The sequence below is a fragment of the Corapipo altera genome, unplaced genomic scaffold (genome assembly GCF_003945725.1).
Source record: "Corapipo altera isolate COAL_440 unplaced genomic scaffold, ASM394572v1 62, whole genome shotgun sequence".
Classification (NCBI taxonomy): Eukaryota; Metazoa; Chordata; class Aves; order Passeriformes; family Pipridae; genus Corapipo; species Corapipo altera.
In genome coordinates, this window is record NW_020884894.1 from 7,053,930 (window position 1) to 7,081,182 (window position 27,253).

The 27,253-nt window shown below is 40.3% G+C and overlaps 1 protein-coding gene and 1 long non-coding RNA gene across 3 annotated transcripts in view; one reads left to right on the plus strand and one right to left on the minus strand.

The window, feature by feature from the left end:
* The first annotated feature begins 2,497 nt into the window (after nt 1-2,497).
* LOC113948807 lies at nt 2,498-11,512 on the plus strand. Of its 2 annotated transcripts, none has more exons than XR_003528240.1 (5): nt 2,498-3,511; nt 4,329-4,422; nt 7,067-7,177; nt 10,860-11,061; nt 11,388-11,512. It is a non-coding gene; the product is annotated as an uncharacterized LOC113948807 (long non-coding RNA). The 2 variants fall into 2 exon arrangements; XR_003528241.1 differs by having other exon boundaries at nt 4,329-4,410.
* Nucleotides 11,513-14,907: 3,395 nt separating this feature from the next.
* The window catches only part of CDH13 (cadherin 13), a 447,767-nt gene continuing 435,421 nt past the window's right edge, over nt 14,908-27,253 (minus strand). The window contains exon 14 of the mRNA XM_027646729.1: nt 14,908-20,460. Within this exon, the coding sequence (XP_027502530.1) occupies nt 20,453-20,460 (8 nt within the window). The 3' untranslated portion in view covers nt 14,908-20,452. The remainder of the gene's footprint in view (nt 20,461-27,253) is intronic.

Consider the following 27,253-nt stretch of genomic DNA (forward strand, 5'->3'; position numbering starts at 1 on the left):
AAACCAGTTATGTGTGTCCAGAACTACATGGTTTAGGGAGGTAGTAGAAGATGATTGTGTATTGTACAATCTCCCAGGCTCTCAGGGACCATTAGAATTGCAAACCTGTTACCCTGGCAACCACAAAATTTGACAGGACTTGAAAACTCTGATCTCTCTGGATAAGGCAGCAGCATTTATAAATTTTGCTCATTCACCTTACTATAGTTTCTACAGTTAATGTTGAATTGCATCAGTAGCTTCTTCTCTGCTGAAAAGCCCTCAGATGGCTGTGGAGTTAATAGATAACAGCAATAGAGAGTTATAGAACAGAGCTTCCAAAATTTCCCTCCATGGACCACTGGAACTGCCAAGTGCCAACTGGCTGTAGATGGTTTTTCACTCCCTATGTTTCCAGCTGTTGATATCTCACCAAAAGGCAACTAAACACATTATATGTTCCCCTAATAGCTCCAGAGGCAAATAAAATCGATGGCAAACATCTAAAGTGCTCATCCCGAGCTTGTCCTCTCACACATTCTCTCTTCCCCATCCTCTCTTTTGCTCTGGTCACACACTCTCAATTTGGTTGAATTTGGAGGCTTGGCTGCACTCAACCATCATAAAGTCATCTTTCCAGAGCTGCATGTTTTAGCTGTAAAATTAAAAGTGGGGAATTCTGCCTTGGATGGAACTGGATTATCTCTGGAATTCGGCACTGCTGAGATTATTATCAAAAAACATGTTTTAGTTCTGGTGTCTTTATTGTTTCTTTAGATTTATGGTAAGTTTAGAGACGAAAAAAAAGAGGCCCTAGAAGGATTTTTAAGAACTGGAGAGAAATAAAGATGGTAAATAGCATGTAAAGATGACACTCAACAAATTCAGTTGCCATGTAGAAATAATTAAGTGGGGGGAAAGCACAGCAGGTAAAAAAAGGTACTTTTGCTAAGGAAAGAGAGAACAGGAACTGACTGCTGTTTAAACACAGAGAAATTAGGAAAAAAAATTTAAAACCATAAGAGAAACACTGTGCATAGGGAATCTCTAGATTCCCTGTCTTTTTTAACTTCTCAAGGAAAGACTGTATTTCTCTTTTTGTGATAGTTGAAATTCATTATTTGTCTCCATACTGGAGTGATATTAGAGGGATTTTCTTATATAAAAAACTGAGAAGATGAACTTATTCAAAAACTTTAATAGGAAAATGTACTTTACGTCTGTGTAAAAAAAAAATTAAAAAATTCTCAATTAATACTCAACATCATCATAATATTTTTACACAGTTTATTGTCCCACTTTACAATGTTTGGTATAATTTTATTAGGCTGATATGGAAGAGTTCACTGAAATGTTGACTTTTTGCATATCCCTGTGTTTTTGCTTCTTTCTAGAAGTGGCTCCTGCAGTGGAAATCAGTTCCTCAATCTTCTGCTCCCCACTGAGCATCCTGGGTGAGGTCTGAGAAATGTCACGATCGTTCACCTTCACTTAGCTAGAGTCTATCTCAGATTGTTAGTCTTGGCTTACCCTTCAATATCTATTAAAAACTCAGCCAGCCATAAAACTCTTACTGCCCTAATTAGGATTTTGGATTCTACTCATCCTCTTTTCTTTTCAACTTTCAGCAGATCTGGCCTTTGTGCCCAGCACAGGTTCACAGGCGTAGGAATAAATCCTTCCATGCAGGGAATCTCCCTATTGCCTAATTTTCTCCTCCCGATGGGGAAAGAATCACCTCTAAACCAAGGTGTTAATTATGTCATTGACTCTCTGATACAGCTGCTGACTTCACTTATTCTCCTTAATAACCCCCACTAACTAATGGCTTGGCTGCTATTAAACTGGCACAAAGTGGCAAACTCAGTGAAAGGGTTCCACGTGCCCACAGCCATCTAAGCTCTGGAATCTTAAAACTAGATTGGACTTTTATCTTCAGAAAGGAGTTTCATGTAATAACATTTACTTTTCTTGCAGGTGTCAGTGGAAGGGCTGAAGGATTTCGTTCCAGCTGCATCATGGTTTCATTTACTCCTTAGTAAAAATAGACTTTGGGGATTTAATCTGGTAGCTTTTCCCAGAAGAACTAAGATTGCTTGTCTGTAGATTCAGAGATGGAAGGTTCTGGTTTAACTGGTTTTTTTTCTTTGCCCTTTCTTCTTCATTTTTTTCAGGGTTCTGTGCTTGTGGTATGCCTTAATTAGTTTTTAGGTAAATTAATCTTCAAGTGATCCTGGGAGGTGAGAAGTTAATTCTCATCCATTCCCTATTTCTTTTTGACTATCTAATTATTCATGAGTGTTGTAGGGGTTGTGTTCTAGAAAGGCAACTCAGCATGGGGTTAAGCAGGGCCCAAACAGAGGAAGAAGGGTAAAAAATTACCATATTTGACAGGCACACAGCTGCTCTGAGATTGTCATTCTCCAGTTTTCATTTCTGTCCTGTTGGTGGTGTAAATTATTAATCAAACAGTGATTACCTGTACAACCCTCTGAATTTCCAAAGAGCTCTCTTAATATGAACTAACACACCTGTCATGTGCTCAAGAGAAGTTATAAACTCAGAGCCAAATTTTCCCTTGCATTCTGCTGCTGCATTTTGCTTATGAGTCAAGGAGTTTGGCAGGCAGGAAGGAGCATAATTTTGCTGTGAATTGAGCAGGAAAGACTTGTGATACAGGCTGGGATAAAGTTTTTTAAGAACAGAGGAAAATGCTGGGTCAGGTGCCCATAAAGAACCTGTACAATGTAGAAAACAAGTGAAAATTCTGCAGGCACCATGGTTTAAAGGATAAAATTGAGAGTGCCTAAAAATGATAAGGAAAGAATTTAAATAAAAAGTTTTGGAAAAAGCAAGGAGATATCAATATAGTTGTGGAAGAAAAAAATGCTGCAAAAATTTTATAAAGTCTTAGAAGAGTATAATTGAATTTTGGGGCTATCTAATACAAGAAGTAAACTTGGGGGATAAGTGATGTCATGAAGATCATGAAAAAAGAAAGACAGGCTCAGCTGTAGTGTCTGAAGGCTCTCTGGAAAGATGGAAGTTGAAGCCAGACAGGCAGCATTGGGAAAGGTTTGCATTATTTTATCTTTTTCATTTGCAGTTGCTACAGTTGTGTTTGATTTGCAAGGAGGAGAGATGGTAAAGTGCGTTCAGTGACTGGCAGAAAAAAGGCCCCAACAGTACAAGTTCAACACTTACAGTCAGAATGGAGAGGGCATAAATGCCTCAGTATAAAATTACCTTATTCATTTGGGAAAAAAATGTGGGTTGTATTCAGTTTCTTTGAGTTTTTACAGCAAAACTTTTTACAGCAAAACTTTTTACTTTTCTAGAACCAAAACGTATTGGTTTAGTTTTGTTCCCCGTCAGCCTTGGAGCAGTTCAAGACTAAAAGACCGAAAGAGCAAACTGAAAAAAATGTTTTCCCACCTTCTTCTTACCTTTTGACCTTTTTGGAGAAGAAAAGCAAAGCGTGTCTAGGGTTGAGACACCAAAGAGATGAGCTGGGTGAGAAAGAGACACCAAGGTGAGCGAGAGGGTTCTAAAACCCAAAAGGCAGCTTTTATCTGAATGCAAACTGGAACAGAGCATTTGAAACAGAGGAAACTCAGCAAGACAGACCAAAATGACAGAGCTCTCTCCATTTTCATGCAGGACCCTTGAGGTCTTTCTCAGTCCAGTGAGTTTCAGTGTGTTCCTTGTTTGCAGCAAGTTCCAGCTCTCAGTCCCTCTGGGGCACTGTTTCCTTTCCCTCACCTCTAAAGCTTGACTCTACCTCTGCTCCCCAGCAAACCCACCAGGCTTCTGCTGCAGGCTGATTGTTTTCTGCCTGTTTTTCCCACCTTGTAACCCAGGACCTGCTTTTCCTCATTGATTTCTGTACTTTCAGTTGCTTTACAAGATGTAACAACTCCTGTTCGTGCCAGAGGGTCTCACCTTGGCCTGGGCCACACAGATGTGAACACAAACCTTCCTCCTGCCTGCTCAGCCTTTCAGCACAGCAGAGCTCACCAACCAAACAGATCCAGATCCAGCATCTCCCTTCCCAACACCTGCTCCCTCCCACCCACAGTTCCACACCACTATATACAAATACTTGGAGTATTTATTTTTTTTTAAAGGATCAAATTAATCATTTGATAAAACTTTCCATTATTGCTTGGTTGAAGAGCCTCTGTTCATGACATGATCTGTTCTGTGGCAGTTTTGAACCTGGTTTTAATTGTGAAGATACTGAAGAATGTCTCAGTACTGACCACTGTAAAGAAGCAGGAGTTTGTCCATGTGATTTTCAGGCATTTGGGTGATTCTGGAATTAATAACATCTTTGCCTGTTGGCTCAGAGAACAGAGGAGGCCACCGGATTTTCAGTGAAGACAGAAGAAAAGCTGAGGATCCAAATACAGGAAGGTGGTGTTAACTAAAGTAAGTGAAGAGGTAATTAACCTTCAAACTTGTCAGTATTTCTAAGAATAGGCTACAGAAACAAACCAACTTTCTCTACATCATTGTATTAGGAACCATCCCAGGCAGAATTTATTTTTCAAATGATGAATATCCACCCAATTCCACTGCATCCTCCTCTTGTAAAAATCAAAGCAACATAGCTTCTTTAAAAAAAAAAAATAAAAGGAAAGAGAGAGAAAAAAGCAGCATAATATCTTGATGATTTCTTAAGAGATCTCTTCTCCCAGTTATAGGTATGTTAGAAAGGAAATTGATGTATCTTCCTTTCTTCTTTGTGTGTTCTTGGTGCCACAAGCTGTGCACAGCATGCTTTCAATTAATTTAAACTAACTTTCCATCTGCTCCAACAAATGTAGGATTTGAGTGAAAGACACTATGATGGAATGACATGAAATGTGCTAATAGCAAACACTAATGTGAAAGCCAGTCTTCTGTGGAAAATGTAATATCCATAGTGCTCCCTTTCTACTCCATATTAAAGGCTCACTTTGGTGAAAAATGATTATTGTTTTCAATATTTGCCTAATCAAGATGGGAAACAAAAGCTTTAGCAACAATGGAGAGAGTGATTTACACTTTCCAGAGCATGGTAATGCGAGGAACAGGATGTATCAGATCGATTCCTTTTTAATTGCCCCTTTCATCGAGCTTTATGGTATGGAATTATTTCATTATGTTTCTACACTTAAAACAAAAGCACAGAAATGCTGAATATGATTAAACTTGGAAGGCTCTGGCTTTCTTATCGGTTCGATCAGAACATTGTGTTTTGCAAATATTCTTGTGGTTTTTTTTTTTCCTGACAAATTAAATTCTGACAGAGATATTTAAATTAGAAGAGCCAAGGCCACCATAAAACAACTACAATGGCAACATTCAAATAATGTCACAGACTAAAATATGGTAACTGTGTACAATAAAAGCCTTTTGCTACTAAATGTGTGCAGTTTACAGACAGTAGTGTAAACCTTTGTGTGAGGATTTTAGTGAGGAGGTTTTGTGCTCTTGAGGTTTTTTTGGGACATGATGTCAGGGTTGGGTTTTTTTTTTTAGTATAAAGTAGGAACTAACTGTGATTCTGGCACCAGCCTTTTCAAGCAATAATCATTTAAAACCTTGTGGTAATTAAATTCTACCTGCAGCCCAACCTTGTTCCCAACTGAACCCTGGAGAGTAAGCTTATGGCTTTTTTTTCCCCAATTTAAATTAGCACATGAATTTGCAAAGTGGAATTAATTTCTGGGCCCTGTTTCCTCCTCCCCATGTTTCTTACATTAAGTACTGCACTTTTAACCCTTGTTGGCCTCTTCAATTGATCAAATAAATGCAAATCAAAATCATAGACTTGGTGAGATGCACGGGGAACTGTGGTGGCACCATTTCCTTGAGCAACAGCAAGTAAAAATAACAACCTGCTTCTGGATAATTCCTAGTTGAAACTCAATACCATTTGCACTTCAGAGTAGAGTTCAGAGAGGATAATTCTCCATGATCTTGTGCAGATTCATGGAAAGTGATGCCATATTTTCAGGGCAATAAGGACAGATGCTTCTCAACTGCTGGTCTGTATCTGCCACCTCTGTCACCTCAAGCACTCTCAGTTCTTGGTTTGGGCTGTTTTTTGTTTGTTCAGCTCAGTTTTGGTGGTTTTTTTAAGCCTTTTTTTATGGCAAGGCTGAGCAAGAGCTGAATTGCAGGTGTCCTCATACCTACCTATATATCAAAGAGCATAAGACACCCAGTGGATGCAGGAGAGGGTCCTTCAAAGTGAGAAAATAAACACTGCATTTCTTTCTTTCCCTGGGACTATATAAGCACCTAACACCCAGTATCTGGCATGTCCCAGCAGTGTACCCTCATCACCAATTTATGGCAATTTTGGGGGTGCCATTGCTGGCTGGAGCTGTTCCACTCTGCAGAAAAGGTTTCCCAGGGCGAGATGACACGTGAGCAGAAGCCATTTAATTTCCTTTAGTTCCTTTTTGGTTTGCTGCAAACAGACCCAACCAAAGAGAAATCTGTTCATCTGAGAGCTGCTTTTCTCCACTAGATGTGTTTTGTATGTGTCAATGGTTTCAGAGTTAGAAGGGTATGAGGCAGGAAAGGTCTTTAATACTTTTATCTGACCAGCTGAGAGAGGTAAGGAAAAAAAATGGGCATTCTTTTGGACATACAGTGAAATCACTCTTTCTTGATGTTTAGCAGAAATCCTCTGTGTCCAAAATCTTGTCTGTTCTCCCAATTATGTCACGTAGTCTAATGAAAAGTGTTAACTTTTCCTCCAGATCTCTCCTCCCTATTATTCTGCAGGACATTTATACACCTACAGCAGATAATGTCCGCAAGAATTTATGTGCTCAGCCTGAAACCCTTGTAAGAGAAGTAATTAGACAGGCTTAATTAGAGCTGACATGACAAAATACATGTCAGTAAACCTGCCCAATTCTGCCCAGAAAGGCATTTTCAAAGGGTTCTGACTGCTGTATTAGTCATGCTCATTTTTCAGGTGCTGTATACAACTGTAGAATATTTAACCACCATTAAGTGTTTTTCCAGTTGGAACTGTTTCATGCAGAACTCATCCATTTAATCAATTTATCTCGTTCATCGTTAGGTTACAACTGGTGTGACTGCAAAGAAGGGAGAGAAAAGGAGAAAATGAGATGCTCCATTAGAAAACACCATTCAGAAGTGACAGATTAAGCTACTTGAAATGAAGGCAAACGTGAGTGATTTGAGGGATATTTTACTTTATTCGTAAATTGGATCATTGGCTGAAAAATAATCACTTGGTCCATCAAAGACATAACCCAGAAATGAGGTGGAGATAGGAGTTACCAGAGGATGAGTAATGGAGGTAAGAGATCAGGCATGCAGGGATGATAATACAAGTTATTTAACACAGGAAACAATGGCAGCTAATGGTAATTAGCAGTAAAATGGACTCATTTTTCTCCTTAAAAATCTGATGTTGGTGTCAGTGTGACTTGCCTGAATGCAGGTTCAGGAGTGAACATGGATCTGAAATGCTAACAAGAAAGCAGGGAAGAGTTGTCAGAGCATCTCTTTCAGAGGGAGAAGGGAAGTCTGAGAAGATTAGAGAAAGAAAAATTAAAAAGGAATGTATCGGGAGAACTGTGCAGTCTTCATATGTGTTTCTAGATCTTTCCCGTGCCCAACAGAATGAAAGTCCCTCATGAATGTAACTCTAGAGATCAAATTGCATATTTTTAGCCTGTAGGTTTCAAATTACATGTTGCTGTGAGAGTGATTGCACTCCAGAATACAGTCCCTTACATCTCTTAAAAGACGAAAATCATGTCCCTAAAACTATTTCTGTGTGTCTGTCCATGCAATCCCTGAGGCCTGACATCAGCAGGGAGCTCTTCCAGACTATCCCAAAGTTTGGTAGCCATAAGAGCTCCCTGATAAAATCTGTTCCTGTAATGGAACTTTTCCTGGCTGTGATGGAAGAAAGATTTTATTTAAGTGCAGTTCCAGCCTTTTTTGCATTGCTAATACAATGGTAGAATTTTCTGCTGGAGTAGGAGAAAACATCCTGTGTAATAGCTCAGATGTTATTTTCAATCTTATTTTGGGACATGATAAAGAATAATGTATATTTATATTTTAACCTGCCTATTACCTGGATCCTGCAAATTACCTGGATCCATTATCTGGCTTTTCTGCTTGTTTCTTAGAAGCTTAATTGGAAAGAAGCCACACATATATGGTGTATATACATTAATATATGGTGTGTGGGTGCCTACCTCTGCGAGTTCTAAAAGTAGAAAATATTTTTAGACACAGATTATTCTATGTAGCAAATAAGAGACAATAATTCAGCTATCAAGGATTCAATATTATTCACTCAGTCATGGCAAATTATCTCTATCCTGTCCCCATCCTTAGAAATGCTTATTCCTGGCAATAATTCTGTGTCCCAGTCCCGAAGGATGAAGGATTTCAGATTAAGCACAGCTGTTTGTGGCTGGAAAGACCTGTCACTCTGAGGCTTCCACATTCAATTGAGAAGTTAAATTTGTCTGGTATTAACATAAAATGCAAATATACCATCCTACTGTCAAAGCAGTTAAATATTCAGGAGTGAGACCGTGGTTAATAGCACATTAATCATTAACCATTATTCAGAGATAGTTTGGATCAGGCTGGAGGAATTGCAGGAAGTATAAATGAGCTCTGAAAATATCAGTTTGAAAAGATGTCCCTTCAGAGCCCCTTTATTGTAGATATGAATAAGAGCTGGGTTGTTTTGTTTTTTAGGGCTACACTCATTCCTGGGCCACTAAATGAATATAGATGGTTTTTAATTTTATAGTAGGTTATTGATAATACAGATATATTTAAAATGCAGGTAATGGTTGAAAACATGTAATACTTTTTAAATTGTTTTAGACAATAAGTTTAACTTCCCAGTCTGAAAATATTGACTATAATTATTAAACGTTTAAGGTATTCCATGGTTAAAAGAAAGGTTTCTGGTGCACTATTTATCATTTTCTTTGTTCAGTCTCATTTTCTTATTTTGAGGTATTGTTTTTTGTGGGGTATTTTTGTGTTTGTTTTGGGTTTGGTTGTTTGGGGTTTTTTTAAAGCAAATCTTTCTTAGATGATTCTGATACCTTAGAGGTAATTATTAAGATCAAGCACCTGGCTTATATAAATTGTTGTCTCCATTCACATTCAACTAAACCATAATTGCACCATTCAACAGAAGGTTTTCCGGGATTCTGTTAAAATGCTGAGGGTGTTTGTGTACTCCAGTCCTTCATATTCTCAGTTTTGTCTTGGTTTGTGTAGACTGCTTTAAAATTAATAAACAGGCTCATGGTAGGTCCTAGATAAGGTGCAAGAATTATGCTAAAATATGCAGCGATAATTGAGTGTCAGTTTAAGAACATGTTTCCCATTGAACAGGTGCCTGTTGTTTCCTGTGAACCTGAGGTTATGGTTAATACACTGGTAACAGGTTCCCAGGAGTTTCCATGCAGTTCATTTCACACTTGGGCATTGCAATATTTGCAACAATTCACAGAGTTCAGAGATGTCCAGGAGACTTTGGCAGGGACAGCCAAGCAAAATGCTAATAAGGAAAACAGAGCAGAAGTCTGAGCCAGGATTTGGCTCTTGCCAGGCTCTGTCAGCACTGCGCAGCGTTGACATGGAAAAAAAGAATTCTTTCATCTCTTACAGCCATAAACCAACAGGGATTTTATTTATTTATTAACAAAGAAATAACAATAAAATGCAAGGGAGGGCTCGAAAGAAGCCCACTGTGCAAGGCCAGTGACATGCCTCTTGAATTAGTACCTGTGAAAAGGGTTCTGCATCACACCACAGCTACAGAGCACAGCAATCCAATGTCAGATCAGTGTGTGTCATCCTGCAGAGCCAACTCCAGTTTTACAAAGTGGGAGGAAAGCACTGGTGAATGAAGCTGAGCTGATTCACAGTCCTGTGCTTTGGTGTAAATGCACCAGGTGTGTAAATGTGTGCAGGTGTAAAGCAATAGAAACAGCCAACTGGACTTCCAAAACCTTAGATCAGTCAAGCATCAGACGCTAAAAACCTCTTAGACCTGTGCTTTAGTTTTGGTTGCAGTAGTAAAGTTGTATAGTGTAATGAAAGACTGACCTCCACAGGGCAGAAATCAGAGTTGGCAGGTTTGTGGAGTTCCCACCAAGATACAAGACCCAGACTTCCAGGGAAAAGGCTTGAAACACCATCAACACCCTCAAGCTTTAGGTTGGCTTTTAGCCTGAAGCCCATCCTGGGTTTGGGTGTAAACAACTACTCTTAGCAAATCTTTGCAAGAGAGCCCTCTGCTACTTAACTGTTTACATGATGCTTGTGCTATCAAACATGAGGGGCAAGTTTTCACCATCTTGACTCCTGAGACATCCTACTTCTAGGCAGGTTGTCTGTTGGATTGAGTGCTTAAAAATACAAACAGAAAGCAAGAGTCTAGCAGGCTTCTTCAGTGGTGTTTCCTTAGAGATTTGGCATCCTTCTTTCATGTCAGTTAGGAGAAAGAAAGCCAAATACTTTCCATGAAAGTCTGGTTTATAACCAGTAAATGTCTTCTGACTCACAAGACATCGGACAGTTTGTAAGGATGGTTCCTGACACAGCAGCCTTTGGTGAGAACAAACTAACAGGGATCTTCCAGAGGGAAAAGGTGCTGCATGGCTGAGGAGCTAAGCAGGTTGAGAATTCTTTAAGTCTTAACAATTCTTTAAATTGTTAAGTCTTGGAGCTTTTTAAATTTATTTGTTTAAAGGAAAGATGCACAGTGGTAACAATGGGTCTGTAGAGAAACAAAGTGAGGGATGACTGTTATGGGGGCTATGTATGAATCTATTCATATTTTTTTTTTTTGGTTTTAGGAGTGTTTTTCCAGACTGTGTGAAGATCCATATTAGAAAAGACTCCAGTTTCCTCCCCCACCCCCGTTCCCTTTGAAACTAAAACAAAAAAATAGAACTTCATCAAAACCCTGAAGTAGGAGAAAAATCCATCTGCTCACCTAATGAAGATGAGTGGTACAAGTCTGTGCTGCTGACTGTCCCCACCTCCATCTCTTTAAAGGTACCAGAATTGCCCCAATTCCCATATTAATTAGTCTGCAGTACAGTTTAATTGCATTGTAGGTTTTTTCTTTTTCCCAATGAACTGAGCTTTTAATGAGTATCCACTGTTTAATAACCAATTAAAATAATAGCTTATTATTTTGTGTATGTGTAATAATGAAGCTCATCACCTTAACTGCTTATATTTATATATATACATACAGATTTTATTACTCTGATTTGAACAATAAATCCATTACACTCATGTATCTCTCTTTGTTATGAGTTATACCTTCACTAAATAATGGCACTTAAATGCACATAATGCCTCCCTCCCTTGTTTAGCTTAAGCAGGACAAGAGACAAAGAAGAGCTGCTCTAACAAGAGGGTTTTGGAACTGAAGAAAGACCTGAAGAAAACAAGCCTTGGATTGCATCCACTCAAGCCCAGAAGACAGAGTTGAGTACAGCACACATTTGCATTGGCTTCAGGTACTCGGTGTTCATTTGCTAAAGAACAAAGTACCCAATGCCAAGGAACAGAAATTAGGAGTGTGAGACAGTGCTGCAGCTCACCAGGTGTGTGGGTGAGGACAGACAACCACGATTAAAAGTAGGTTCATTACAGAACTGAGAAGAGATCCAGCCCTGATGGGTCTTTAAAAGGTGCCAAGCTGGAGCACCACTGCAAGAGTGATGGCTGGATGTCAGTGCATGGAAAACAGGATGAGAACTGTGTTAAGAGAGTGAGAAAGAGGGGGAAACGTCCAACCAAAGAGAAAACCCTTCACATAACAGTGTTGTTTCATTTGCTGGGGGTGGGTGTCTGATCATCTTGTACCATTGCTGACCAACAGCACAGCAGGATGTGGGGCCTGACAGGCACACCAGGGCTGATCCAAGGGGTGATATCTGGCAGGAGTCTGGGGCAGAGACTGACTCTGCTCAGCTGGCACATGACAACAGGGCTTCCAAAACTCCTGCCCTGTGTCTGGGGGCTGAGGTGGCAGTGCCTCCACTGGGAAGGGTTCAGATCTCTGGCCAGTGCCTGCCTGAGGTACCGGAACGAGGTACCTCTGCACCCTGACTCTTTAGTCATCACACTGAGGTGACTGAGCTTCCCAGGAGGGTCAATCTTCTACTGCCAGGGTGGTTTGGAACTGTGCCCTCTGTTTCTGTACCTCTATTGCAGCTCTGTCACTGTCACAGCGAGAAGGGGCACTCTGTGGTCTGATGGGTCTGAAAGCACAAGAGGACACGGCCTGGGGGGCACACACAGGTCAAACCCCTGCAGTCAGCTCTGCCAGGGTGAAGATGGGCAGCTGCACTGAGCCCTTGGCAGGGCTGAGGGTACAGGGGTTCTGCCCAGCTCAAAGAATTTCTCGCTAGAGCCATCTCTCTTTTGACTTCTCCATGCAGGATCCAAGAGCAAGCTGTTTTCACATGGATTAACGTAGTTTTTGGCATTAGCAACAATGGCAAAACGTGCCAGGCACCATGACTGGGTTTTTCAGCACTGTCTGGTTCTTACATGACGTACCTAAATGGTCTCAGCTTGCACATGTGAATTTAATGGCACAAAAAAAAAATCTAATCTTTCCTTTAGACACACTGTCTTGTAACAAGGGTTATTCTAATTACTGCAATATATAGTTTCTACTGTGCTTTTTCTATTCTGTCACATTCTCTATGATCCCCACATGAATTACATGTTGTTCTTTTGTGTTTTGGCAATCACTGATATGAAAGGCTGAGAATCTGTTAATTGGGGCACCTGCTCCCTGGAGGTTTTGCTCAGTATGAAACAGGATGACTATTAAGTTACCTTGGAGATATAGGGAAAATGTTAGTGTATATTAGCTCATGATGGCTTTAAAGAAAAGAAATGCTTTGTAGTTATATAATTATTTTATCAGTTGGGGAAGGGAGAGGGGGTTCAGCTGTTAGGCTTCTGAGGTTTTAGTGATTCCAGTGGGAGCTGGGTGTCTAAATCCCACCAAAGGCTAACTCCCTCGGTGCTAGCCAAGCCAACACTGCACACTGTAACCCCAAGGCAGGTTATAATCACTGGTGTTAATTACATTACACACTTAATTATAAATGTCCAGCTCTGTTTTACATTCTGAATTTTCAACATGCCTTGAAGTAACCAAGAAGTCTAAACACTTTTTCTTTTCTTGTTTCAGGCAGTTTGTCGTAAAAAGTACATCCAGCCACAGAACTGATGGTGATAGCCCACAATGGCATGTGGAAACAGTAAGCTGTGAAATGAGTAGTAAATAGTAAGATGTGCTGTTATATCCAGAGGAATTGTACTGGACTGGAGTAACTCACCGCTGCAGCCCCAGGGGCAGTGAAGGTCACTGGGCACTGGGAGCTGGATGAGTGGAGTCCAACCAGAGTTGTGGAGGTCAAGGAAGAACATCCCAATGGCTTTGCAGCAGGAGCAATGACCTTTGCTTTGTTTCTGCAGGTAAGGAGGTTGTACTGAAGGCAGAAGGGACTGATCTGATTTACTATTACTGGTGAAAAAACATAACTGGGTTGAGGAGTGCAAAGTTACCGACTCACAGCAGAGTGCAATCCAGAACATGTGGGGTTGAGGGAGACACAGGAAGGTTGAAAGGGCAGCTCAAAACTTCTATCCAGCTAAAAACCATTCAGCATTTTCTGTCTCTGTTAGTGTTTCATTGCTTATGATTTCACTTTGTGCTGTTTCAAACACGTCTTCTAAGGCACGAGGCACAGCCTTAGTTTAGGACAATGACCTCAGCTGAGACCAAAGGAGGTGACACACTTTGGCTGTGGCTTTCAGGTAATGACCTTTTGCTCAATTACACCACATGCTTCATGTACACTCTTTCATCCTGTACTTATTATGGACCACATGAAAAAATCCCTTTAGGTTCAAAGTCCAATAAAGCATCAGCAACAGGCAGAAGCTGGAGGAGGGTCTTGGTGGCAGTACAAGCTGCTGGGGTTTGTACTCAAATGTTTCCTCCAACTGCTGCCCTCCCTCCCCAGCTTCCTCTATTCTCAGATGGATTAAAAGGCTATTTTCAGGGATATTCTATGTTCATGTGGCTATGTCACTTTAGATAACTTCCTAGAGGATCTAAAAAACAACTCAAAGGAATTTCTGAAAGCTAACAGTCTCTAATTTTATGCTGGAAGAAGAATTCCCTGGTAAAGAGATGTTTGTTCAACCTGATTCTGCATTGTTTGTGCACTATTTGTGTCTGGCTGTTCTCTACAAGCTCAACAGATGGTGTTAGGTGGAAAAGGTGGTCAGGTGAAGCAAAAAGGAAGTGCAACATAAATCCATTCAAGCTCTTGCCCATATTCCAGCCTGGGAACATCTGACCCGAGTTTGGCTCAAGGCAGCTTTGTAATGGAAATGGGCCTTTAGAGGGCAAATTATAGTTATTGCCTGAATATTCAGCTGCTGCTTTCTTGTGTGGTCAAACCTTAATCTTGTGTGGTCAAACCTTAATCTTGTGTGGTCAAACCATCACTGGGAGTGTTCAAGGCCAGGTTGAGGGAGCCCCGAGCAACCTGGTCTGGTGGAAGGTGTCCCTGCCCACGGCAGGGGGGATTGGAATGATCTCTAGATCATTCAAGAAGTGATCTTTAAAGTCCCTTCCAACCCAAACCGTTCTATGAGTCTATGATTCCATTTACCTCTCTAATCTCCAGATTCTCCTTCCAAACCCATGTCATGATGATGATGAAGGCTGCAATTTCTCTCTCTCACTAAGAGCAACCTAGGCATTTCTGGTATTTCCTACACACTCTTCCAGTCCTTTGTCAGTAGTCCTCCCTTCCTGCTGTGCTCCATCAGCAAGGTCTACGTCCAGACAGAAGGTAAAAGCCCATACATCCTTTATTTGAGCATTTCACAAATAAATTACAAGTTTCTTTGCAACCACGTCATAAATCAAAACGTTTATTTACACCTCAGAAACAGCAAGCAACTCAGCAACTAGGGCCCAAAGGAACGATTAACTGGAAAAGTAACTGAATTAAGTATCTTTAAAATCAAACAAAATATTTTCCTCCTTGCTTGAACTTTAAGATAAAGAAAGAAAATCATAAAAAAGAAAAAATATTGATGGCAACTTAAAAAGACAGGTGTTGTTATGGAGTCAATGTGATTTACAGGAGGGTTCTGTCTGAAGTGGCAGTAAAAACACAGCTTGTTTGTACTGAGTTCACCATCACAGTCCACCAGACAGGGTCTTATTCTCCAGTCCCAGCCCCAGGCAGGGTGTGTATGGGACACACACACAGTCTGGCCTTTGGCTACATTCATTTTAACCCCAAGTTATCAGATACAGTCATTTGCTGATGCAGAGGAGGAGTGTAATGTTCAAGGCTGGACGAAGCTTTCCCAAACAGCTGTCCCACTGAAAGCACAGGAATGCAGAATTCTGCCTCTAACCCCTTCCCTTTCCAATACTGGTGACCTGCTGATACACAGACAACTAAAAATGAGTCAGTAAACAACTATGCATATCTTCAAATGATATAATTATGTTAAGAGGGGACAGCTAAAGGCAGCATAAATACAACATGAGAGTTGGGATAAGTCTGGGTTTTACTGCGTGGGTTCTTTTGCCTTTTTTCTTTGCTTTAAATCAGATTGGTCCAGCATATGTAACATATGCTGTCCCTTAACTCATGTTTTCATCCATAACTGAAGGAATTAAACTGCTTATTCCAAGTCCCCATGCTGTATCAGTCTCCCTCCACCTGCATATATTATATATATATATTTATATGTGTATATCTCTATATATCTACATATATACACACATAGCAGTTGTGCAACTAGTAACTTTCCACTGAGAGTGCATGAGTGCATCCATTCCATGTGGACAAACACAAACCAGCTCGTGTATCCCGGGGGGAGGCAAGAGAAGTGTGGTCAGTGGGTTATGTGCTTTACACAGGAAATAATCAGCTATATCTGCTTTAAGTAGAATGGTTATAATGATAATTACTAAAGTACTTTGCATGTTAATTCTAAAGATTATAGATTACAGAGTTAATTGAAAGAAAATAATTGCTATTTTATTTATCTTTTTGCTAGCATTGGACAGTATCTCTCAGACAACTGAATTTCTTGAGATGTAATAAAGGCAAGATAGAATCAGAGTTTTGCTTTTGACTTGGTGTTCTCAAGCTGATGTGACTTTAATATAATTTATATTGTGAGAGGGTTTTTTTTAAATTAAATAAGACATTATTGAATTCATTCTGAAAATAACTTGGCCTTTAGACAAAATGTTGTAAACTTATTTGTGTACAGATTTCTGCTGCTTCAAGGGGCTGAGTGCATTAGTAACATTTGAGAAGAAAATTGGCAGCTTTCTCAGTATTCCAAACAGGAGGCCTTTACAAAAGGAAAGACAAAAGTTGTCAGTATAATACATGTCTTTTTGTAGCGATAAGACATTTAATCAAGGACCCTAAAAACTGATTGTAAGTCCATAATTTAATAGATGAGGTTTGTATTACAGTGATCTTGAACTTAAGTGACTACATAAGGGAACAGGACAAATTATTTGGCCGCAGCCACATGAAGTAAAGGTTAAACCCAATTATTCTGGGTGCCTCAGAGACACATTGAAGTGGTCAGTGAAGGACATGAGGCATCTGAGCTGCAGGTTCTCTGTGTGCCACAAAAGACAGACTTCTGATACTGTGTAAGCACTCGGCAATCCCGTGACAAATATTGCAGCTTTACTGCACAGAGCCCACCAGTGAAAGCAATATGTGGGGAGGTTTAGATGAAAAATTTCATCTGAGTATGATTAACTGAGTCTCAGTTCCAGCAATGGAGTTGCTCTTTGATTTACAGCAGTGTAAACACGATGAGAACAGGGCTCAGAGGGGGCATTAGCCAGTGTTCCACTCTTACCTAATTTTCCTTGATACCCAGCAGGAAATTCAGCTCATTTTCTCTTTGTTTTACTCTTCAGCTCTACAGTTACTGAACAAAATGTACGTTAATAAATGCACATAGATATCTTGTAAAAACACACCCGTGAGGTGTACAAAGGGTACAATTAGCAAGTACACCAAATACGAGACCTTTCTCTTGCCAAGAAACTCCTCTTGCTGATGGTTATTCCCAATTTTTGTTTCAATGGCAGATAGTCTTTTCAAGTGAAATGATTTTTAAACAGAAAGTTTTGTGCATGTTAGAAAATGATAATCAAGTTCCCTGCCTTTCCAACTCTAGACAGCATTATGTATCTACAAACACAGACAGAAATAAATGTTGTAGTGATTAAAACAGCTATGTAGGAATAAGTGGTATGTTATAAAAACAGCAAGCTTGGCTGAACAGATGTTAAACATAATTAACTATTTAAAAAATACAACCAATTTGGTAAATTTTCTATTTTTTTTTCATTATATTGTAGAAAAAAAACCCAAACAAATAAATTATTGTTGCTCCTTTGTTTCAGGAAACGGGCACCATTTTTTTGAGCCAGAGATGACAACCTTCTTCAGGGAGGAAATCTCAGCTTCTGACACGGTTCCTCCTTGTGTAACCCTACAGGACGTGCCACGGACTTGTGTTAAATGTTCTCAGGTACAGAGAGGGAGAAACATTAACATGGCAGCTTCATCTTCTCTTTGCATGCTCGGGTAAGTCCAGTGATCAGCTCTGTGTGAAGCCCAGAGACACAAGATAAAGGCTGGGAGGCTTTAATCTGGGTGCAGAGATGAAGGGTAACATGACTGAAGGCTTTGATGCATCTTGGTTCAGAGTTTCAGCCACGGTTCCGACCTCTCTGCACGTCCAAAGGTTGCAGAGTTATCCAAGAAGAAAGATCTCTTGTCCTTGGGCACAGAGTGGTAGAAAGAGTTCTTCCCATTGTCAGCGTAGTTCCAGGCAGAAGAGCTTTTCCTTTGTTCCTCATTTTGGACAGAATGATCCAAAAAATGCTCTGTGAGCCTTGGTTTAAAGGAGAGAAGGGCAGCTTTCTCTGGTACTTGATAGAAATGACACCAATGTCAAAGGGTGTCTTTCCAGGGTTTTGCTGGATAGAGAGAGGAAGAAAGCAAGTAGAAAAAGAGTATTTGTGGGGGAGGATATTATAATTTCTTTTATTGAAGATAGAGGTTTTGTAGATCAAAGCACAGGGTGCAGAAAATCTTTGGGTGCAACATACATGTCGGAAATTCAGTGGTGTTATACATTGGCTGAGTTTTTTTTTTCCTTCTGAAAAATTTTGCTTGAAAATAATATATATTTTTTTAAAAAGACGTGTGATTTTTGATGACAAAACAGCAGCATATGGTTATCACAAAGCATGGGCAGAGAAAGAGAACCAGAAGCTTGCCCATGTTAGTGTTTGAGATCAGGCACTTCCCTGCTGGAATGCCTGCAGCTGCCAACAGCCCACTCCTGATGTCCTTGACCAAGAGAAGCTCCTGCTCACCCCAAAGTACCACTTTGGTAACTGAGACACTGAGAGCCTCCTGCAAGAGAAATGGGGTCAGGGGGAGGTTTCACTTGGTCAGAACTGCAGGAGTTAAGCTGAGAGAGAAAAATAAGTTCCTGTCTGAAGGCAGCTCATATCTTATCAGGAAATCTACAACGTTAGGAAAGCTCACAACACAAACTCATTTTTCCTCTGTCGCTGTTGTTATTACTCCTTTTGATTAAAAAAAAGAAAGAAAAAAAACCTGTTTCATATTTGGTACAATACAGGAAGTCAGAGAAAAGCTATTGTACAGCAAATTTTAACCACCAACGCACATTTAATATCTAGTGTAGCATTATGGAAAACCAAATGTATGTTTGGACTTTTTAATGCTTCCAAAAATCTTTACTATTGAAACATAGACGTGGTGTGGAAGATATGCTCATAATCTCACTGTAGTAAAGATGACATACAGTATGACTCATAAGTACTGTAAAAATGCTAACTAAAGAATGCAGCTGCAAAGTTCTATTGCATAAGGAAGCTTTCTTGTTTAAACTTTAAATAAGCAAGTTTATTAAAATATTCTAAGACACTTACCTTACCCTAGTTACTGGCAAGCTCTAATAAAAGCCACAGTCTGTCACTAGTATACTTTTTTGTGTTAATTTTATAAAAATTTGGTGTGAGCTTTGATGGATCATTTACAATTTATTAACAAGATGATCATCTTCGTACAGTTAGAAGGGTTTTTCTGACCTTACATGCTCACAGAATAAAAAAAGGATCCATATTCATATAGAACGAACACCCTTTTTTTTTTCCCATGTCTGCAAACAAGTGTGGTAAGTTTACACACACAAAGAAATGCTCTTGTTACTCTTAACTGGAAACTGTGTGTACATGTGTATGTATGTATATATATATTCAAAAGTATATATATGTGTGTTTGTGAGGATATTTATAGAATGGGGCATCTGTGACCTCCTGGTGCTCTTGTGGGGGACGGGGCGGTGCAGGGGCCGAGAGAGAGAACAGTGCTCTGGGAAACACTGAGCTTCTGCTGCTTGAATGAGCTGCTCACCTGCAGGATCTGCCCACTTCCCTCTGTGTGCAGAGCTGACAAAGACTGAAATGTTGTCAGCAGCCCCAGTAAATGATTTACCCCCTTTAGCCCCTCTAAAATCAGGCCCAGCGCTGCTCTCGCTGCAGGCGGTGACCCTCCCAGCTGGCTGCTCCTCCTGAGTCATAAACTCCATTTGGGGCAGAAGGAAAGCAGTTGAGATCAGGAACAAGCCCAAGGGACTTGCATTTCTTGTTTGCTGAACCTGAGGTACGAGAAGAGCCACGTCAGAGCCCTGGGCCTGCCTGGTTCGTGTCAGCACAGCGGTGGGATGGCAATGGGGTCTCTCCTCCTGGCCACACTATAAACAGCAAATACAGTAGGTTTAGCCATGGTAGAACAGGTACAATTCATCTGTGGCTGTATTATTCTGCTTTCTCCCTTGATCCAGATGAATATTTTATAAAAGCTAAACCTGTGGTAGAACTCTCTATATAAATATATATATATACATACACTCATACATATACAAATACTAACCCACAGACAAAATATTTTCTGAACAGTTGAATAGCAACAAGTCAACAGATAGAAAAAAATGGAGTCAATCTGTTTTCTGCTCCCCCAAGGTCGGGTTTAGATGTCATGGTCTTTTAACATTCAGAGAAAATTGGCGTAAACCTTGCGTCTGGCAAGAGGAATCCATGGAGAAAGGGAAGTGGGGCAGAAGCCCTCGAACACCAAGGTACAGTCGGACAGATTGAGTGAGGTTGCAAATTAAACTGGAGCAACTGAGGCCGAGTAGTGAAGAACAGTAACTGTAAACTGCAATCTTCAGATCTGACGGTTTCCTTCTTCTCGTTGCCGTGGCAACTCGGTCGGACAGCTTCGAATGGCAGGAATTCTTACAGACCTAAAGGACGGGAGATGGGGGTGAGTATTGCCGTGCAAATCACAGGAGCTTTTAACTGTTAGGTTGTTGTTTTTCTTTTCCCCAATTAAATCACTGATTGAGCACACATATGTTGCCAGTAATTAAATATAAATTATCTGGGTTCAGAAGCAATTATTTGTGAAGGTAGAAATCTCCAAGAGGAAAACCCCAAGTGCCACCTGGGGAATTCAGAGACATTGTAGCACAATTCTGGAAGATGTATTGAGGAGGTGTGAGCACAGATCCCAAGCCAGGACCTGTTTGTCCCCCTTTGACAACTTGATCACTGCAAGAGCACAGGGAAATGCCAGTGAGTCCCTCCCTCACTTGCACGTACACTGACAAGTAAGGAGCAAACAGACAATATCTTTTGAAAAATAACACATTTATAGTGCCTTAGAGTTCATGAATAAACCAGGGAATAAGAAACTTTGTATATCATATTAACGTTGCCATAGAAGTATAAATCTTATGTGGATTTTTTTTTTTTTATTTAAATGAAGTGAAAGTGGTACGACTTGAATTCTTTTACTTATTTTAGATGGGCACTCTGATGATGCCAAGGCAGTAAAGAAATTCAGGAAAGAGAGTTGAGGAGCAAAAGTAACATTAGTTGTAGGTAATGTGTCATTTTCCTGCAATTTTGCTTAGACACCAGTAACTTGCAAATATTCGGCTTTGCAGTAAAAGCACATAATAATAAGAACAGTGTTGGCAAAACACATAATTAAACTGTATTGTTTCTCAAACAAAACAAAACTTCTGACTCTACAGTGTTTTACTGGTTGTAGTGGTTTTGGCTGGGATGGAGTTAATTTTCTTCACAGCAGCTGTGTTTGGGATTTGTGACCAAAACTGTTGATAACACAGCAGTATTTTATTTATTGCTGGGCAGTGCTTACACATATCAAAGGTGTTTACTGTTCCACCAGAGAGCAGCCTGGGGGGCACAAGGACCTGGGAGGGGACACAGCCAGGACAGCCAACCCCACCTGTCCCACACCATGTGGTGTCACACTCAGCCTATAAAACCAGGGGAAAGACACATCCAGGCTCATCCAGGAAATGTTTTTCTAATATCTATTGCATTTGTACGCTTAAAAGATTCAATATCAATAGTTTTGTCACAAGCACAGACACATGCAGCACAAATAGGAAGGTAATGGTCAGTGTTGGGTGCTGCTTGTGCACTTCAATAAGTTTTAATTATCTGTTTGTCCTTTGGGGCAAATCAAGTTTAATATAATTATTGATTGTTTTACTTTATGTGTTTCTTTCTTGTTATCATTTGATTTGACCCCAATATTGAATTTTTCTAGCTGGGGCTTGTCCAGATGGGCTGAGGCACCTGAATGGCCCTCACCTGCCTGGCCTTTCCCTGCAGCACCACCTCAGCTCTGGAAAACAAAGGTAAGTAAAGCAAATTATGCAGGTGTAAGAAATCTATGGAGGGACTGATGGATGGGGCTCACTGAAGCGCGAAGTTTCACTGAGATTTCCAAACAAGCTGAAATCTGGAATTGCTTGGCATGTAGGTTTTTAGCATGCTGCTTAAAGAAAAGGTCTGGCCACAGAATCAGGATCCTGACTTACATATAGGAGATTTATGGCCATGACTGCCAAAGTGTGGACACATTTGGATTAGGGATTCCAGCTAGGACTAAATTCTCATAAACAACTTGATCTCCTGGGGTGGTGCAAAGCAAGAATTTGGGACTCTGATCTCACAGACCACCTGAAAAATAGCATTTCCAGATCTCAACAGAGCTTAGTGTCATTAAAGGGCATTTGTTTAAACCTGGCTCAAAAGAACTATTGGATTGGCAAAGCTACTCTGAATCCTTAGGAGATCCCTGGAGGTCTTCCTGGTAAGGACAGGCACTTGTAGATGATAAATGAACAGCAGCTGAGGCACTGAATTTCTGTACAATCCATAGAAACTTCACCAGAGGAATCTGTCAGCACAAAATTTATAAGTATCGCACAAATTCAAGCAGCCAGTGACTGCTTCACCAACAGCTTGTAAATAAAGGGTAGTGTTTGGTGATTTATGTGCAGACCTGAAGAAAAGCTTGTATATTTTACATCATATTGACAGATATAATGAATGTTACTCCCTTCTCATACACCTTGCCTTTCCTGAGTAAATGATGTATAAAAACTAGTTAGTTCAGCCTTAATTATGAATCTGTTCTTTCCTGTGCCAGTTCTTTGTGTTGAAGGCCAGTTTCTCTCTCTCACACTATAAGCACTTTTTGATCCTCCCTGTTACCCCACCTGCCTCTTCAAGTACCACCCCATTCCTTACCCTTTTACCTCAAAGCTCTGCAGTCCCTGGCCCGACTTTCTTTCTACTGAAATTGCTTCTCAACTTCACCTTCCTGATCTATCATTCCCCTTCCACCCATTTAATCACGTGCCTGGAAATCTGACGTTCCCTTGGCTCCTGTGATTATCTCCTCCTGCCATTTTACTATGATTTCTCTAATTGTTTTTCCATCATGTCCTTCTGTCTCATCTCTCCCTTCCATTTTTTTGGGGAAACCCTTTTCCCCCCCCCACTTTAACTTCTTTACTTTCTCTGTGACACCATTCCTAACCCTTCAGCAACCACATCAGTACTGACAGTCCAGAGATCTTACTCTCTTTTCCTGCTTTTCCATTTAGTCCAAAATGTCAGCCTCTAGCCCTGATACCTTTTGCATGTTTAGATGACAGCTCTACAGAGCTAAAACTCAGCTCTTAAACCTTTCCTCTAAAGCACTCCCTTCTAATTCTTCCTTTGATTGCTCAGGACAACATTATCATCCTGCCTCTTGTTCAAGCCTAGAAACAGAAGCAAAGGGGAGGAGGTTTTTGTCATGGAATCTCCTCTCCAGGTCTGTATATTTAGCTTATGTCAATCTAGAGGATTCTTTTTCACACATTGTCCCAAAGAGCTTTCTCTAGCCATTCAAACAGCTAAATCTCCTACCCAGGCTCTCCTCGGTGAGCAGGTCTGCAGCATCTTTTCTTGAGCCCTTGACAAATTGAAGCTCCTGTGTGCTCATATCCTGTCAGTTTTTGCTGTACAGAGCATTTTCCTCGTCTGCCACTTCGACAAAACCTCTGCAGCTGCGACTCCTTCACGGCCTCTTCCCTACTGCACACGTGTCCCTGGATTATCTCTACATGACCTGTTTTTCCTCCCATTCACAGCCCACGATGGCAGCTTTCACTGACATGTTTTCAAAGAGACCTGTGATGTGGGAGGAGCTCCCTGCAAGCCTCCATGAAATGCTGTCTCCTAACAGCTGCTTTTGCTGACACCTCTACAAAACTCTTGGCCTTGGCAAAGGGGGCCAAGATTGCTGTGAATTCAGCTCAGCCCTTTCACCACCCTGGGCTGAAGTTGTGTTAAAAGAATTACCTTATTCCAAACACTGCCTGGAAGAACAGTAGGTCTCTGCTCGTTAATGATGATTGACCCTTTTGTAAAGGTGGGTTGCTGAAGGAGTGGGGTTTACCTCTAAAAATTAGATTCAACCTTCAAAATTATGGGCTGTAAAATTTCAGTAGATAACCAGCTTCGGGAAGTAAGAATACACAAGTTCAAATCTATCTTGGCTCTTTCTATTGCACATAAAGGTGATCAAAAATTATTTCTGTCCTATAGAGAAGTTAGTTTAAATTTTAGTTTCTGTGGTTTTAATAAGAGAGTGTCAGTTACTGATTGTTTTTTCCTACAAATAGTCTGATATAGTCATGTAATTGTTATTGGCCAAATATTCTGGCCAGTAACTCCCTTAACACAAAATCTTCAGAAATCAAGAACAACCACAGATTGTACAGAAAAAATCAATGTTGAATCTGCTGAAACCAACACAACTGCTCTGTTATAAAATCTGATAAGCCTCTGGTCCATATTAAAAATCTCTCTTCTCCCAGATGGATTTCCCATGTCCGTTATTTTCTCTGTAGGAATTGCAGTTCTCTTGTTTGCTTTTCTTTTTCTTTATTCTCCCCATAAAGAAGGACCAAATGAAAGTTCCAGCCAAATTATTAGCATCTACTTCTTATTTGAGCTCTGTTTCTAAACCGCTATCCTAAAAAATCCTAGTGTTTATCCACTATTCAATGGGATTGTATTTGTTTTTAATTTTTTAACCTATTCTTACGTATTTTATAATACATATGATTTAAAGTTTGCAGATGGCAACAATACATAGAAGATATTAGTACTTAAAGAGCACTATGAGCATAAAATGTGCAAATAATACGTACAAGAAACACATTTGCTGATCTTTTAAGAATTTAATGCCCTAGTAAGCCTGTGCCTGGCAGATCTGCAGAGTAATGATAATTATACCTAGTAATTATTTTATTTTCTTTTTATTAGCTCTGTCTCCATAACTGGTCTCAGCACTCAAGAATTATTACAACACCATGTGTTGTTGTTTCAGATGTGATTTCTGTGCCTACAACAGGTAATTTTTTTGCCCAAAGCTGGAGACCTGCAAGCCATGAAGGTGGGGCTGCACCTTTACTCTCACCTGTCCACCCCCCACCTTTCCCTGAAGGGATCTGGGGGATGCACAAGCAGCACTAAACCAGCACATCTATATGGGACTTATTTCTCCAGAAATCTCTCCCACTGAAGTCTTTAATGTGATCCCCACTAATTTTATCTCACAGTTCTCTGCTCTACCTCTTCAACACCTGACAGATACATTCAGCCATGTTCCTCTTAAGATAACAGTCAAACAGCAAGATAACAGTGAAAAAGGCAGGGTTACTGCTCTGTGTTTGCTGTCAGAATTATTACTGGCCTGGTTAATGGTCTCAGATAAGAAAGCAGAGCACATTACAAACAGCTGGTGTCTGGCACTCATGCTCTGGCATTGGAAGATGATGTTTGCTTTTGCTGGTCAAGAAATCTGACAAATGTTGTGCATGTTTATCTGGGTCTGATGTACTAATAGTGTTACTAATAATTAATATTAATAATAATGCTATAGGAATAGAGGGTTAGGTAGATGGTTTAGGGAAGGGAGACTCGTAATTTAGAAACTTAAATGGAATAAACCCCTGTTTTTATTCCCACTGGAGTCTATTGATATTGACTGTGCTTGGAAGGTCAAAAGAGTTGTTGATGTTGGTCACAAACTGCACAGGACAGACCTGAACTGTCATTGGTTTGGAAAAGGTGCAAGCCAAGTGTTTATAATACTGATTTTTTTTAAGGACTACAGCTACCTGCCTGTTTCACAGTGGGCTAACTCAAGATTTACTCCTTATGTTGATCCCCATGAGAGAAGAAAATGGAGGAAAAAAACACACGGAACACTTTAAGACAAGATTTCACGATGCCCCATCCCAGGAAAAATGCAACTGGTAGCCTATAACCTCATTCACTGTGTTTCAGGTTGCCAAGAGCTCATATTCCAGCAGAACCCTTCCCACTAGCCAACAAGCAACTCCTGATCTCAGAAAATGCTTTGGAATGTTCTGGGGACTCCAGGCCTCCCTGCTGCAGCCTTAGCTTTCTCTGAACATATTTGTATATTAGTGATTCAATTCCCTGCTTATTTTAAAGAAACAGGTCTAAATTGAGTAATTAAAAGCCTCTGAAAGATGTGTTTCTCCTGAGAACAAACTCACCCCCCATTACACAGACTGTGCTTCTACACTGCAGTTAAAACCTCATAAAAATTAAAAGCATTTAAGTTTCACGCTGACCCTCTGTACAGGAATGAGCTTTATCCACGATGCATTCATCCTTTAATTCCCATTAAAATATGAGAGTTAATGCAGCTAGAGTTTGGAGTTCAGCTCATGCATGCTCCATTTCTTTCAATTACCCTTTCATCAGAAATATTATATTAATTTTGCATAATTAGAAGCCTACATTACATCATGGACTTCATCGAAACCCCAGTAACGCTGAAGAGGTAATGCAAAAATGAGAGAAGAGATCAGAACTGTGTTTCTGATTAGGCAGCTAATCAACACCCAGGTACTTCTTTCCTGGATTTACCAGCTATAAAAGGTCATTAATTAGATACACAGTTATTAGTTTAGCCTTCATGTAGAACTTAGAGAAATATAAGTGATTTTCATGTGCATCACTGGTTGATTAGTCACCTGTAGTTTTCAACACCAGAAGTTTCGCGGTGTTTGCACCACATGCTTTTAAATTATATTTCACCCCAAATCTCATCGAATTTGAAAGACTGAAACAACTATTCCCAGATGGATACCCTGTGTCCTCATTCCTGCAATTAAGAACTTTGGGGTTAGTTGTCAGCCAGAGCAGTAGGTATGATGATTGTGGCTGGAGGAACTGGTGATCTCGCCGGGCAGCAATACCCTGGGGAAAAGTTTATAAGGAACTTTTAAACTTTTATGAGGAACTCACTTACAGCAGTAAATGAGTTTATCCCAAAAATTTGCAGCTAATGACATAATATATAATTTGTTTTCCATTTATGTGAGAAATGATTTCAAAGTTCTTAATGACAGGAAGAACACTGTCTGCATTAGTGCTGTGTGTGTGAAATGAGTGTCTCATGACTGCACTCACAGCTCCAGTGGGCTCTCGTATATCAATGTCAATATTTAACTCCAGGAACTAAAATGCTGGCACGTGCTGTGCAAGTGGCCAGAATTGGCAAGACAGTGGAGAACACATGCCAACCCAAACTAATCAGCCTGCACAGGGGAACGAGTTGCTCAGGCTGAAGCCATTTTCACTGGGTACCTGTTTGACACCAGCAGATGGTATTTCCAAGAG